The sequence below is a fragment of the Condylura cristata genome, unplaced genomic scaffold, assembly GCF_000260355.1.
Source record: "Condylura cristata isolate star-nosed mole 26May11 unplaced genomic scaffold, ConCri1.0 scaffold00001, whole genome shotgun sequence".
Taxonomy (NCBI): domain Eukaryota; kingdom Metazoa; phylum Chordata; class Mammalia; order Eulipotyphla; family Talpidae; genus Condylura; species Condylura cristata.
Window position 1 is genome coordinate 11,684,751 of NW_004567102.1, and position 16,687 is coordinate 11,701,437.

At 38.8% G+C, this 16,687-nt stretch overlaps 1 protein-coding gene across 1 annotated transcript in view; it reads left to right on the plus strand.

Annotated features, from left to right (window-relative positions):
* LOC101637734 (runt-related transcription factor 2) overlaps positions 1-16,687 on the plus strand; it is a 110,184-nt gene that overhangs the window by 71,933 nt on the left and 21,564 nt on the right. Inside the window, exon 4 of the mRNA XM_012725195.1 lies at positions 5,688-5,849. Coding sequence (XP_012580649.1) covers positions 5,688-5,849 — 162 coding nt within the window. The remainder of the gene's footprint in view (positions 1-5,687; positions 5,850-16,687) is intronic.

Below are 16,687 nucleotides of genomic sequence, written 5' to 3' on the forward strand. Positions count from 1 at the left end.
ACTGTGCGCTTGCAGATCTGAGGCGACCAATAACTAGCCAGACCAGAAGTGCTGCTGGTAGTCCTTCGTGTGCTTTCACAATCAGAACTGGGGCTGCTTTCTCGTGCTTCATCTTCAGTTTCTCCAGGTCTCCTCTGCCCTGGGTCTTCTTCTGCTTTCTCTCCTCTCCCCATTAGTGATTTTTTGATTAGTTACATCCTGCTTTTGAGTACAGCAGGCTCTTGATATAGGAAAAACCTGATTTTCTCTCTCAAGTTTATGTGGCAGGTCAAGTTTATTCACAACTTCCCTCCAGAATTCCTTATTTTTAAGTGCCAGGGGACAAGTTTGGGAGGAATAGTGGAGGAGTCATATTTCAGCTTTCCCAAGCACTAAAGACGTACACTTTACAAAAACAAAAAGCAACAACAAAGCATCACCCAAGAAAGCATGTTTCTAATTGTCCTATCTACATAAAAACATATGCTAATAACTTGACTTCAACAATACAACAATAAAAAATCGATACTGTTCCTGAAGGCTTCCCTATACAAATATTAAAGTATAGTGTTTAAACTACCATACACATATTAAAGTGCAACAGAAGCTTTTTATTTCTTCTGAACATTTTGTGAAGAATTGTTACCTTCTGAAAGTGCCGTGGGCGCTCAGAGGTCATTGCATGTCAGTCAGGACACGACCTCAAGACTGTGATAGATGTCTCTATCCTCTGAGACACCCAAGTCAGGATCTACTTGCTTATGTGGTAGGACAAGGGGTTTCTCTTTATGAACACTGGGACAGAAGTCATTCGATGTAACTGTGGATGAGGGGGTAAGAAGGAATGAGTTATATAGTTTGGGGGACCTGAGGTTGAAATGGAGAGGCAACCTCTTGGTTTTTAATTGTTAATGAGTAGGTTAGTATTAGAACTAGATCCTGCAGCCTTCCCTGTTAGTAACCTTGGGATTGAATGGTGATACCTAAAAAACATCTGTCACCTGCTCTGACTCATCCAAGTTAGGAGTGAATCTCAGAAGTCTCAGGTTTCTTCAGGAAGTTGAGTTCAGAAATCTTTTATGAGATCAGGTTAAGGTGACATTTTTTTCTACTGTAAGCATTAATTGTCCACAACAAAGAAAACATGCTGTAATCATATTTATGATAGGATTATATTTTCTTGGTGATTGAGCATTTAGGAAGTCAAAATGTTTTATAGCCATTTCTTAACCACTGAAAGTGTACAATACTAGAAAATGCAGTGAAAAGGTTAGGATTTCTTGGCAGGAAGAAACCAACTGAGAAGGAACATGATCAAGGTTCAATGAGAGTAGAGTGTTGACACAACTCACAGAGATACATTCTCTAAATTGTGAGCTTAAAAACTACAGGAAACTTTCTCAAAGTTGTCCTCTGCTAGAGTAAGAGGTTACAGGCCAGAAACATAAATATCAACAAAGAGTCGGTATAGCTAAGAATTTTTAAACATTTGCTGGTTTCTTTCTATATGCTCAGCTCTGTATATTATCTCATTTACTCTGCAGAACAAATGACCTCCCTCTATGAGAAGGCCTTCTTATTTAACCCCATCATACAGATTAGGAAACTTGAAGTATGGCTTCTGTCATCTAGGAATAGGTTTGTGAAAACATCTCAGAGGCCTGAAATGGTGGTGGTAGGACAGGTCTGGCTCATTCACAGGGTGCTAGAGAAGAGCTAGGTCTTTGGAGACCATTTCTTTTATTTCTAAGATTGCTCTGCCCTTTTAAATTGGTTTAAACTAGATCTGGGGAACCCCATGTGGCAGTTCTTGTGTTTTATTTTTCTTTAGTTTCTCTCATTAAGTAGGTCATTATCCTAGAATCTTAGAATGTTGACCTTGAAAGGGACTGTGGACTGCAGCTGTCCTCTGACTGAAAAAACAAAAAACATCTTTTTCCCCTTGTTTAGGGACAGTGAGAAGTTATTTTCCCTAATTTTGGATACCTTCAGGAAAGGCCTGCACTAAAAGCAAAACTCTTCTTTAAAAGGTTGCTCTAGTATATAGCCTGGCAGTCAGGAAGTTTATGTAAAAACTAAAATCACAGGAATATAACGTCTTTTATAGCTTAAGGGGAAGTTACAAATTTACTTACTACCATTTCATTGTAAAATTTCATTAGTCATTCAATCCACTCTGCTGGGGGTGGTGGGTGATGGGGGGGGTTCAATAAGTGTTGCTTATTGAACATCTATAATGTGCCAGACTTCATACTAAACTGTGCTGAGGCAGATCCTGGAAGTCATCAAGAATGTTAGATAACCTGCCCACCTTAGATAGTTTAATTCAGGTGTTTAGTTTTTTGAACCAGTGATGATGTGCTACTCACTGCATATTATTTAATTCTTAAGCTTTCTGAGATGGTATCAGCATCCCCATTTTACAGATGAGGAAATTATAGTTGAGCAACATTAAGAAACACACATCATGCCACATAGCAGGGCCTTCACCACTGAGCTTTTAAGGAATAATAATAGTTTTAATATAGAACTTCACAGTTATCAAAATATTTTTACTTATCTAATTTTGTAAGCAAAAATGACAGTGGTTATTAGTTTACTCATTTCACAGATAGCAATACTCACTTCTATTTATTATATACTTACTAGACACTCAGAGTGCCAGAAAACTTATCAGATAAGGCCGAGCTCATATCATGCTCACAACTCTAATAAGTATTATTATTCCCATTTTACAGGCAAACTCTCGAGGCCCCCAAAGCTTAAGTGACTGTTCAGCACTGTGGGAGCTCTGAGTCAAGTCAGGGCTTGTCAGCCCAGCCAGCAGCATGACCACTTTGTAATATTTACTTTGTGCATTGTGCAGCCTCATTTTCCAGATGAGGAAACTGTCAGATTCAGAGGGTGAACTGACACACTGAGGTCAACCAGCTTACAAACAGCAGAGCTGAGGCTCCAACTCAGAGCCTCTTATTAGAAAGCCCTGGGGACTGGACTGCTTATATCCAAGATAAATTCCCTAATTCCTCTGTGATACAGTTAAACTTTAATATTTTTAGTCACTTTTATTTCTTTGCTTTTTCACACATGCAGGCAGGGAGTCCTATCACATAATAATTGAGTAGTACTAGTAATACTAACAATAACATAGCAGTTGCATGCTAGAGTGGAGGGACGGACATACAAATTAAACTGTTTGCTCAGAAGATCATCTGTGAATGAAGATTAGAATTCATAGCCGTGTTTGAATCCTGTGCATCCAACTCATTTAGCCATATGCTTGTTTTGTGTATTGAGAAAAGGCTTTGCCTTTGCGAGATTACTTTCCAGTGCTGTAAGGGACACATCTTTTTCCATCTGAAGATCATTTACTATTTCTCTGAACAGTGAGTTATAATAATGGGCAAAATAAGGAAGTATGTTTATATCAGATATTTAACAAGGACCACTTGCTCAGATTTGAAATGTTGCCAATTTATACAATCTCTGCCCATGACATTTCAAGCATAGAAGTTCATTACTTTTATGACAAAGTTATCTTTCTGAATTCTGAAGAAAAAGTTTATACTAACTATTTATAAAGCACTATATTTTCATTCAAATTGCAACTTAGATAAATATTCCTCAAAATTGAATTTGATAATTTTAGCTATATAGCTACTGATATAGTGAACATCAGATAAATACCCAGATGTATTTAATTATTTTGACTCAAGAAGGTATGTCCTATTTAGACAGTCTTTAAATAGTTTCTGAATTGAACAAATAAACAAGAAATAGCTGAAACCAAGTTGCCTTTGACTATAGAAAAACTGAGTCTTTAAAAGAGGAGTCATTGAAGAAAATCTGTATTTTTATGTTCAGTTTTATTTTTAGAGCTAAATTGGATTGACTGTTCAAATATATGAATAAATTTTGAAAATTAAGCTTTTCATTCTTTTGTTTTCAGAGGTTGATAAATCCATTCCAGTGTACACACGCCAGTTCAGATGTGTTTTAACCATGGAGTGACCCATGTGTCACCAAGAGTTTTATTTTCTTTAAAGACAAAAATTAATACTTATTGCGTGCTTTCTGTGCTAGTCATCTCTTCATACTTTTCTCATGTAATTCATACCTTTCTGTGATTCAGGTATTAATACCGTTTACAGATGAGGAAACTGAGGGTTAGCTGGTTATGTACTTAATCCAAGATCACACAGCTAGAAAGTTGAAGTGTCAGAACTTTCCACCAATGCTATAGATTCTACATTCCACTGGTGTTCTCATTTACAGAACAATCTTATAAAAAATTTGACCTACCAGATTTTTAAAAAAATATCAAAAAAAGCCCCTCACTGGTGGTGTAGCAGGTTTAAGCACAGTACTAAGAAGCTAAAGCCACTTCCGCATGAGTTCGATCCCTGCCCCAGAGTGACCCACAAGGCACAGCAGACCTCTCCTGACACGCCCGCTGCTCCCCTCAGCAGTGTACTTTGTCAGTCTGCCTGTTCTGCTCTCCACTCTGTCTCTAGTGAATCCTCTCACTGCCCCTGTACTTCTGGCCTGTACCCCAGTTCTGTAATGCATAAAAACAAATAAATCTTTAAAAAGAATTATCAGGAAACTTAAAATTAGCAAAAAACATGTGTTAAATTTGCCTATGATTCTGTTTGGTTAGCCCTCAAGTAAGATTAAAACTGTTGAAAAGGCACATTTTCCATCCTGGAAATATATAGCAAATTTACTTTTTTTTTCCTTATTAAAAAAAAAAATAGACTGAAACTCTTTCGATAAATCTGCTTGACTTTGAGTTTATGCCTCCAAGAACTTCAAGGAGATATATCACAAGATATCTAATCTGTTGACTCCTCACTATTTTTATTATTACAGTGACTGTAGGCAGCACATGTTTCAAATAAATGACATTTTTAAAAACAGATTCTAAGAGAATTGAAGACATTGCCCTGTTCTGTCTTGGGTCATTTTCTTAGTTTTGGAAATGCTTAGTATTGATATAGGCTGGTCATGAAGCTTTTTCAGTTCTTAATGGTTGGTAACTTTGAAATTAAGGTTTTTTTTTTCTTAAAGGTTATTTCCTGTGTTAGTTTTAGCATGATAATAATATAAGCAGCTCCCCTCCATCCTGTTCTTCTTGTGCTGTTTTCTCTTTTCTCATCTCCCCCAGCCTCCAAACCTCCTTGCTAGAAAGTGCTCACTTACTCACCTGCTGAGGCAGAAAGTGAAGCATGCTGAAATCATGCACCTTAATGCATGTCTGACACCAAAATGCATGTCTAAAAAAGAGGCTGTTCACGGGTTCATTAATCGACTTAATTGTTCAAAATACTTTTTTCTCACTTAAAAGTATTACATGTCATTGGAGTAATATTAGAAAATACAGAAAATAAATAAAACGTAATTCATTATCTTGGGGATACTGAAGCAGGGTGTTTTCTCAGTGACTGTTAGATGTTCCAAATAGAAATCTTTATGTGAGCGAGAGAGATGAGGAGTCCTTGTGCACCATCCATTTTGTTGCTTTCTTTTCGACTCGAAGTCTAGAAAGCTTTATGCTATATGGGACCTGAAAGGGTGGGGTTGTGAGTATAAACAGCCCTTGTACACCCTCATTTTGTTTCTCCCTGTTTTCTGTGTTCCAAATTTTGAGCTACACGTTTCCAGGCCACTGCCTCATGTTTACTAAAGATTATCCTTCTTTCCTTCAGACCCCAGGCAGACACAGTCTTCCCCTCCGTGGTCCTATGACCAGTCCTACCCCTCGTACTTGAGCCAGATGACGTCCCCGTCCATCCACTCTACCACCCCGCTGTCCTCCACTCGGGGCACCGGGCTTCCTGCCATAACCGACGTGCCCAGGCGCATTTCAGGTAAAGACCATACTTTAACCGAATACCCACTCCCATGCAGGGGTGGGGCTGGGGGTGCAGGGTGGAATCAGGCTGTCTTAGCTCACAGAAACTCCATTAGAGTCACGTGGGCTGTGGGCAAACCAGGTCTTCTGAATTATGGGTTGTAGCAAATCCTTGAACATTTCAAGTCTAGAGACTGAAAATCCACCAGAGATGGCATAATTTTCGCTATTTAATGCCACCCAGATTTAGTCCTGGTGAATTGTTTCCCTTTGGGTGGGTGCTGTCTCATAACCAGGGCCTTCTCCTGAGGGTCTTATGCCAGGCCTTCTTTTGCTTTCATTCCTTTCTTTTCCTAACATCTGCTTCTAAAGCAAATTACAGATCATGGCCCAGTTCCCCATACATAGGCTTTGAAAGCCCAGGAGTTCAAACTAGTCATTTACAAGCGAGAGCACCTGCAGGTTAAGATCCTTAATAGATACTCATCATTTAAAACGCACTGAGGCCTGTAAGACTTTTGACAAGGCCTCATGTGGCCTCTTGAGGGACCAACTCAGGAACAAGGCAGCTTTCTTGTGAGTTATTTAGTGAATCACTCATATGGCAGCCCGAGAGCTCACACTTCGACTGTTCCAAAGGCCCCACAAAAGTCAGGCGCATAGTGGAAGTGTGTGTGGTAAGCAGCCAGGCTGCCCCTTTCTGTCATGAGAATTCATCATGGGGGACCAGAAAGTGTCCATGAAATCTTCAGATGGACAAGTAGAGAAAAGTGGAAGGCTCTTAGTCAGCCATGTGGATCCTATGCATAATTAAAAAGAAATCTCAGTGCAGCCCCAACGTGCAGACTTGGGCATTGCCTGGTGGGTGAAGTGAACCCACAGAGGCACCCCCAATGAATCCCATGTCAGGCACTCTTTTTAGCGGTCGGGCCCCAAGCACCTGTTTGACTCCTGGCCAGGTTAATGCCTTTCTTTCTTTCTCTTTGTGTTTCTGTCTCTGTTTCTCTCCCTCTCCTATTTTCTGCAAAGCTCGAAGCCGTTACTCACTCCGCTGAGTTGCATCACTGACAAGCTGAAGCTCCATCAGCAGGCTTGCAGGTTTTGATTAGTTCAGACTCCTTTATTTCTTTCAACTTGGGAGCAGGGAAGGCTTTGTTTCTCAAGCAAATAGCAGGAAAGGGCTCTGTGGTCCTAGTGCCTTCACATTTTCTGCAGCAGATGGACTCCCATAGGGGTGAGTAGGGAAAGGAGGGAGGGGTGAGGGAGAATTGCAAAATTCGTTGACAAACCATGTTACTTTTTATTATGACTGTTATCAGTATTTTTATGAATCACATGGTATTTTTTGGGGAATTGTGCAAACCATAGAATTTCACTTACCATTTCCCTTGACTGGAATTATTACTTCCTTTAGGCAAGCCTCAAGTAAAGATGCAGGAAAGGGTGACTAAAGAGCAGAGGGTTAATGATGTGGGTGTGGGTGTTGTTGAGTTAGTTCTGGTCTTCCCTTCTGTATTTTGTGCTGAGTCTGTTTTGTTTTATATAGGGCCAAAATGATACTTTGCCTGGATAGATTTGTGCAAACTTGCTTCTGTTTAGGGTCCTCTGGGGCTCCCATTTGTCCAACCCTCTGTGGCTGAAGCAGATTTTATTATTTGTTCTTTGGCAGTACCTACAGGAAAAAATCTCATGGGTTGATTATAGCTTTTAAGACACTATCTGCACCGTGTTCTTACTGAGGTGTATTTCAGCGGAAAGCCATTAAAAATCAGCTCTTAAATGCTGCATCAATGGAAAATCATTGATATATATCAATTACATGGAACTATAGGACAGGATAGTTTAGCTATTTATTGATGCTTACTCACAGAAGAGATAGTAGGAGCTAATTGTCCTGGCATGTATTGATCTGAGGCCAAAAGTAAGAATGAAGCTCTGCTTTAAACTAGTTTAACACTGAGGTTAGTCTAGTTTTTTCCCCCACCTCAAACAGTTCTAGGAATTGTTACTGGCAATGTAACGTGGTGCCAGGGTGGGAGGTTCTGTATAAACACTGAAGTGAACAGAACAGAAAATCCGTCTTGTCATCATGTAAGGAAACAGGAAGAAAGAACTAGATGTGGACTGTCAGGGAACTGGAGGAACCCTGATTTACCTGACCTTGTGCTGGGGTGTGGGGCTGTGTTCACACCCCAGAGTACTGTCTGGAGGGTGAAGGACAAATATCTGGAGACAGCTGCCACAACTTTATTTGCCTGCGGTCTGGGTCAGTCTTCAGAATCTCCTCAGAAAGGAGCTTGTCCATTGGTTCTGAGGTGCCAATTGCCTAGTTCCTGTCATTATTACTCTTCCCAATAGCTAAAGCCATTTCTAAGACCCAAGACATAGTGGCACTGTACAAGCGAGACCTAGTCATGATGGTCTTTGTGGTTTGGTGATGAAGCCCTTTGGATTAAATCACTGCTTAGGCTCCTGCTCCTCGATGATGCCAATGATGCCAATGATGCCAATCTCTGTGACATGGAGAGCTAAAGCAGTAACCTTTATCTTCACCTCCAAGTAGTTTTCTGGTCACTTTTTGAGATGCTTTCCAGATAGTTCATGTTTTTGTGTAGAAACCTCAGTTTTCATCCCCCTGTTTAAAGGGATACACAAAACCTTCTCTTATGGTTTTGGGTGAGAAAGAATAAAATTTCTCATTTGTATAGCAGCATTGGCTGTTCAGACCCAACTTTGAATCCCAGCTCATATACATATCAGGCGAATTTCTTGCTTCTCTAAAAGTTAGCTTTATTTCTCACCAAATATGGGTACAAGATTTATTGCTTAGGATCACTGTGAAGATTGAATGAGATACTTAATGTAAAGTGCTCAGAACAGCATTGGCCTACAACATATGCTGAATTGTTGTTGATCATATGAAGCTAACTTTTTTTTTGGTAAAAATTGTATATGCATATATAATTTGAATTAAGCCAGCAAGTCCTGGCTTAAAGGAGTCAGTAGATAAAAATCTACATTTTTAAAGTGGGCTATTTGTTTCCAAAATGGATCACCACAAACATATTTAAAATTTAAAAAAATCTTGAAATATGTAAATAATACTCATATGACATTTATAAAAGCATTTAATGCTGCCTAGTGCATAGAAGTCCTCAGTAAATGTTTGTTGTTATTATTCTATAGATTTATAATGAATATTCATTATAAAAGTAATTGGGCACCAATCACACACACACACACACAAACAGAGTTCAAAATAGCTACTCAATTATAATGTCAGAAAATAGAAAATGTTAAGTTATATATAATTAGGTTTGATAATGTTCTTTTCCAAGGGATCACAGTAATAAAAGCAACCAGAAAGACACTTTAGAGGGAACTTTGTTTCTAAAATCATTCCATGACATCCTTACAAACCATTCCAAGGAAGGGCCATGATTTCACCACTTCAAGATAATCTCACTCCCTTGGTCTTGGGTATCCTTTCCTCAGAGTATGATTCCAACTATGATTACAAATGCCCGAACTTAATGAATTATAATAATGACTATGATATTACATTGTTCAGTTCTTGTAGTCTCCCTTAACTCCTTTATGGAAGCAGGGTGGAGATAAGATAAAACAAAATAATAAATATTTGTAGCTCACAGTCCCTACTTTGCTTCATAGAAAGCTACAGAAGCAGATATCTTGATGTTTTTGAGTGTCGTACAAAGATTCAGGAAACATCCTCAACTTTGAGTGATTCGTTTTAAATACTCTTAACGAGAGTAGCATTATAGGCTTCTGACTGAATAATACTTTATTGTTCTGTAATTGACAAGTAGGGTCCACCTTGCTGTAATGAACTTAATTCATATTCAGCTGCACAATAAAAAGCAAGCACTATTTTAAGAAGCCAGTATCATGATTTTACAGTACAGAAGAGACCAGAGTAAGCTTGGTATCCCTCACCTACTTTAATTATGATATGCATGGCCTTATTATATAATCCTTTGTATTTAAATAACATCCCCATGCCATGAGTGAATTTTACCTTATCTCACTTCCTCTTAAATGGTCTTGAAAAACTGCTCGCCTAATAGAGGCAGCCAGAGTTCTTTTTCACTGATTTTGTTCACGAATAGGTGTGGCAAAGCAAGGACCAGCAAGCTTCACAACAACCCAATCACTGCCTGTTTTTAATCATTGTCATAATATTATCACCCATGACATTTTTGATGTTCAAAGCACTTGCGAGGCTTCACACAAAGATTATAATTATTTTGTAATTAAATTACAAAATGCTATGTAAATAATTACTGACTTCAATAATATACCTTTAGTAATTATTTTACTGTGAAAAGAAACAAGGCTGATCTGATCCTTTGACTAGTGGGTCAGAGTGTGAGCTAATGTTTGTCTCCTGAAGGAGACACTGCCAATAATTCCTCCCCTGTCCACCCACCCAAGGGGAGCAGCTCCATTTGCTGTCTGTCCACCCTTTGACACACACTAGGTCTGAGGTATATGTGCAGGCACCTTTCTGCGGTCTTGGTCCCTGTGTCAAAGGACCGTTCTCATGCTTTCTGAAGGTCTTAGATACATCGAGCATTTGAATCAGAGATGCAAGGGAAGATACTGGCTGTCTCAGTTATCCTGGAGCAAGGCCACTACAGATTGTGTGGATGACTTGTCTCTGCATTTGTAGGATTTTTATTTTTTTAACGTGAGACATTGTTAAGAACTAATTGTGTGAGTTTATTTTTTTCTGTTTAAGCAAATAGTCTCAAATATCTTCTTTCAAAACTTTGAAATATAAAAAAATTCCACTTAATCAACTGCACAGAACATAGAGACATTTCCATTTGTATGACTCTTCGCTGCTAAATCATAACATTTCCAAAGGTTAGGAATTAGTCTAACAAATAGCGTTCCGAAGTATTATTTTGATACTGCCACAAAAATGGAGAAATTGCCAGCAGAAAAACCACATTTGAGCACTCAAGGTCTACCAGGGGGACTCAGCGCTTCATGGCATTTCAATCCCAGAGGCATTGAGGCAGCTCATCTCTAAGTGTCCTTTCTGACCAAGCGTCCAGCAAGTCCCAAGTCAGGTTTTGAAACCAGCGGCCCCAGTAATGTGCCAAGTATATGTGAACATTATTTTAGCAGGGTCACTTTTAACTCACAGGAGGGAGTGACGCCTTCAGAGAGGTTAAAAGGAAAACTCCAGCAATGAATACCAATAAACCTGAAAGTTAAAGCAACTATAATAAAACGCTAGAACATGTATGTTTTACTATAGAACGACTCTTCTATTAAGAGCCACCTGTTTGGTAGACACACCTCTGCCACAGCAGCCACGGGCAAGTCATTAAGTTTAATAGGAGCCACTGTTATTTTGAAGAAGTTCTCTGTTTAAAGCCACAGAGGGGGAAGTTATTAAATTTAATGGACCCTAAACTAAGGCAAGTGCTTTGCTACCCATTGAATGTTCAATATACTTCTCTATTATATTGACTGTGAATGGGTTATTTTTGCATTTCATGAGTTGAAATTCATCTTACTTTCTCTAATGAGAGCCACCTCCTGAAGGAGCAGATGATGTTTTTATCTTACTGCCAGGGGTCCACGTTCAGGGCTCTCCTGGACTTCCATTTACTTTACCTTTTGAGTTTCTGAGGCTCAGGACAGAAGCAGAGGTTTCCATTCCCACCAGGCTGTGGGGAGACAGTTGCCTCAGTTTACAGAGTTGACTAAACGGTTGTATGGATTCTCTTACTTGTAGCTACAGTGAAGTGCCAGAGCTCAGAAGGAAACCTATATGTCTGTGTGGTCTGGCTCTAACTTACACAGGAGTCTTGTCAGTTCTTTTGTGAGGATTTATTTTTGATACATGTACACATGTGAAGGTTCTTTGCAGAGGTAGCGAAGACATGGTTGGAAGTTTTGTCAAAAGATTTGCGAGAGTCCCCCTTCTTGGGGCCTTGAACCTCACTTCACCAAAAGTGTTTCAGGTTAATTTTCCAATGACGCAGTGGCTTCTGTGGTTCGCTGGGTCCCAGACGCAATTTAACTAGGGAAATTGGAATTTTAGTTTTATTGTCACTAGAGAGTCTTTGCACTGTTCTCAGATATGTCAGTTAATTTATTGTGCATTAGTGGACCTGTGTGAGCAAACTAGTCAAAATTGTCCATCCCCATGAGAGTAAGATGGGCAATTGTTCTTGGAGGGATTTGTTTTTCTTGAACCTTTTAGTAAGGAAAACTTTGCCTGACAGCAGAACAACTAAATTTTGTCATTAGCTTGGAAAGAATAAAAAATACTGTTTTATGTATTTGCTTTTAAATTGATACTTGACTTTTTAGAACTTTAGGTTTGCAGAAAAATTGAGCAGGAAGCACAGAATTCCTGTCTTCCCCCAGTGATTTTTCTTATTAACATCTTGCATTTGTGACCCATTCATTACAAGTGATGAACCGATATTACTGCATTATTAGAAACTAAAGTACAGTTTACATTAGGGTTCAAGACCAGTGAAGTAAGCTTCTGCGAGGCTTTTCTAATGTCTAATATCACGTATCCTCCATCACAGAATCTCATAGAATAGGTTTATTGTCCTGAAAATTCCCTGTGTTCCACCTACATATCCATCATCTGCCCCAATACCTGGAAACCACTGATCTTTTCCCCAATCTCAGTAGCTTTGCTTTCACCAGAATGTCATATAATTGGAATCAGACCATATATTGCCTTATTAGACTGGATTCTTTCACTAAGCACCGTGCTATTAAGGCTCCTCTGCATCTTTTCATGGCTTCACAATGCACTTTTTATTGCTGCATAATATACCTTTGTAAGGAGGTTAACATTTTTTAGACACCAAGTTTGCTCTCCTTGGATCCAAGAATTCTACCCATTTGCTTTCATTACTGGCTTTGTCAGTGATATTTCTAACAAGAAAGCAATTCACGCATTCCTGGGAAAATACTTCCCCTGTCAAGGCAATTGTCACCTGATGGTCCAGATTATTGTGTTCCATCTCTTGATCCATTGCTCAATTAAAATTTTTTTCTTTGGTTTTGCTTATAGATATACTCTAGGACATTTACCTATAGATGGCCATTTGTACCCATTCAAGTACAGAGCAGGCCCAAGCAAAAATAAGTCCAATTACATGGCTATTTAGCTGCTTCTCCAAGTAGTCACCTCTCCTAGGTAAAGTGTGCAACTCTGAAGAATCATGTTTCCCAAAACTGTGTTGTTTCACACTCCACGCATGTGACCCCACGATGCTCCTCGGACATCGTGTTTCCCAAACACCACTGAATCATCCTCTCATCAGTACAAATTCATTTCTCATCTCTGTGCTTTGAGGCACCTCTGATGTACATATTCTCCTTTAGTATAATAATTGAATTACATACTTCTAGGAGGTAAATTCCTGAAGGACAGCAGTTATGTCTCACATATCTTTTTTTTTTTTTTAAAGATTTATTTTTATTCCTACAAGAACTGGGGTGTAGGCCAGAGGTACGGGGGGTGAGAGAGGATTCACCAGAGACAGAGTGGGGAGCAGAACAGGCAGATCTGTTGAAATACACTGCTGAGGGGAGTAGCAGGTGAGAGAGGAGCGATCTGCTGTGCCACGTGGGTCACCTCCATGGCCGGGATTGAATCCAGACCACAGTGGCTAGTGATTGCTTGATAGATAGCCCCTGCATCTCTAGGGAGGCCCATGTCTTACATATCTTGAGACCAAATCAGCTAGCACAGCTTTTAGCACATAGTAGGTTCTCAGCAAATGTTTAATGAAACCAGCATTAGTAGAAAGAAAATAGGAAAAAAATCAAAGGAAGATGGGCATGTAAGGAAAAAAGGGAAAGAAGAAAGGGAAAATGAAGAAAGATTTTGTTCACCTGGAACAACAAAGAAAGGGCAAAACAAGAGAAACATTTATTGCTGATAAGGACAGGAAATAGCACAGTAAGAGTGTACATAAGCAGTATATATTTTTATCTCTGAGTCTTTTTGCAATGTGTTTCATATTTAGAACACATATCAAGACTGCATCTGTTTCCAGAACTTGCTGCTAACTGTTAGTAATAATGCCAAAACATACTTTAGGTCCAGCTTGAAACCAAATGATCAAATAGAATTTTTGATTTCTCATTTAGAGTCTGACATAAATTATAGCTGTCATGTAATAAAGTGTCAAAGTCTTTTCTGAGAAAATGGTAGAAGTTATATTAACTCTGTTGTAAACTGAAACAAAACTTCCGCTAAAACCAAGCACAAGTCCTGGTTTTGACAGCTATGTTTCTCTCAGTCTTATCTTCTTTGAACCGAATTCTTTCCCTCCCTTGCCTTTAATCCTTGCTGTATTACAAGGTTTCACATCACCTCACTTCCTGGCCAATGGTCTCTGGGCTCTACAGTTTTTCAGTGTCCCCTGTAAAGCCTAGCCCCAGAATCAAACTCCTCCTTTTGTTCTTGGCCTGTGTTAGTGTCAGCTGACCGGGGTCTCAGTTTTCTGGTAACCACTGTGTTCTCATCTTTACCACTTTCTGCAAGCTGCCGTGACTCCCATTTTTAACTTTTAGAGTTATTTTTAAGTTTATTTAATGATTACTCTGTCATATTTTATTTAATTAACGTAGTAGTTTTTGCCTGTCACAAGCTTCTTGGATTTTAATAATGCCATCCCTGTATTAGTCATCTCTTAACATGCCCTACATGACAGGTCTTTCTTCAATTCATCCCACTCATTAAAGAGAGCTCAGCATGTATGTGGAATAAAAATGAAAGAAAATACATGGGCCTTGTCTTCAGGAAGCTTCCAGTTTCATTTAGGAGACAATATCATGCTAGTACTATATAGTCACATTATGCTACAAGCCCATGTAGGTTCTAGAATATGCAGAAGCAGCTTTGGATTTTAGAAAAGGGGATTTCTGTCCCTCCATTCCATTCATTCACACCCATAACCAAATCTAAGCCTGCTTCTTGAGGAAATGAAAAAAAAAAAAAATCCATTCTGCTCACATAACACTTTGAATTGCTGCAGCAATTACATTTTCAACTTAAAAGAATTATACTTGTTGACATGTGTGGTTTCATAATGTTTAAGAAGTGACAAGAAACTATAAATAAGATCTTGTCTTTTCCTGGCTAGGTTGAGAGCTCTCCTGGGCTAAAGGGCCTGGCCACCTTATTCTTTGTTATCTCTTCACAACTTTTGCAAGATTGAAAACCCCCCTTAGGCCAAAGACTGGCCGTCTAATTCTTTACTCTCCCTCTCTGTAACTCTAGTTTCATGCTGTGCACACAGATGCTCATAGGAAGGACTTGCACACAGCTGGAAAGTCTACCCAGTGATGTGCTCTCCTATCACTGCCATTAGGAATTGGCTGATTGATCTGGAAATGGGGCTGCTTAGAGGGCTAATGACCATTGTCATTTACTTTAATTTTATATTCCGTATATACAAACATGGCCCTAGTACATGATTATATTATAGAATCTCCTCCTGGCTCTCTCAAAGTGGAGTAGTACTGTTAGCTCTATGCTATAATATACAAACACACACATAATGCATGTATTCCTGAGTTCATTATATTTATAGTAAGCAATACATGTACATATTTTAGGCAGGTCTCTTTGGGATATTAATAACTATTTTCCAAGGTATTGCTTTTTTTGCTTTAAAAAAAAAAAGCCCCATGTCTCAGTGTTATTTTACTGCATTTAAGCATTGATTTCTCAGGAAATATTAACTGATAGGAAGTGTAAGGAAAATGCATGGTTATTTTAAGTTAGCTTTTAGGTTTGTTAATACAAAGAAATAGTTATAAGGGGAAACTCAGAAATATATAACTGAAAGTGGCAACTAGGCAAGTTAAAAGACTTTTTATAATTAAAATCCTTTATGAAAAAAAGTACACGATAGTACTTTGAATTGTTTAAAGTGATTGTTGGACAGCATTTTATTTCAAACCGCTCAAAGTTATTTTCATACTTATTTTTTACTTGTTTTCTTGAAAAAACGAACAGGAAGTCATGTGTTGTTAAATTGGGTCAGTGTTTAAGTTGACTTCTTCTGAAGCAAATCTAGAGTGTCCTTTTGACTATTCTTAAGTTTGTTTTTAATGTGACTCTCAAGAAATTCATGAATCTCAAGTCCATGAAAGTCATAAGAATTAAAATAAAATGCTGCTGCTGAGGTAACGTCCCTAAATTCTCAAAAAATTCCTAAGCAGGAAGCTAGCCTATCTTTAAAAGAGAGACGTTGGTTTTTTGTGACTTCTTAGCAAAGTAGCCAAGTTTGGCAGACAGGGACAAGACCAGTGCTTCTGTATCTAAAGTTCAGTGCCCTCTCTCCAGTCAAAACTGTCCTGTTTCAGCTCCTTGTTGTAATTAGTAATAATGCTGTAGTTAGTGGAATAATAATAACAAATATAATGATGGTTATAAACACTCCACCCTGTGCCAAGGAGAGCAGTGATTCATGATAAATCAATAATAAACCCATTGATGTGGTCACAATAAATCTAGACATAATTAAGAAGAACCCTTTCTAAACAAAAACTACAAAGGAAATAAAAACAGGCTTGGAAAAGAAGAAGTCTGATAATAGTGTTGTGGTACTACTCATCATTAAAAAATAAACAAACCTGTAGCTCCAAACGACTCCTTAGGAAAACAAAACATTCTCAGTGCTGCCGAGACGGGCGGTGGAGCGGTGAGCCACGAGTTGACTCCCCTGGGCAGTTAACTAGAAAAGTTGTTTTCTGGTCTTCGAGGTTGCGTGTCGCAGGTGCAGATACTGTCACAGTATGCACTTTGAAGCATTAGCTGGGCCGTGGTTC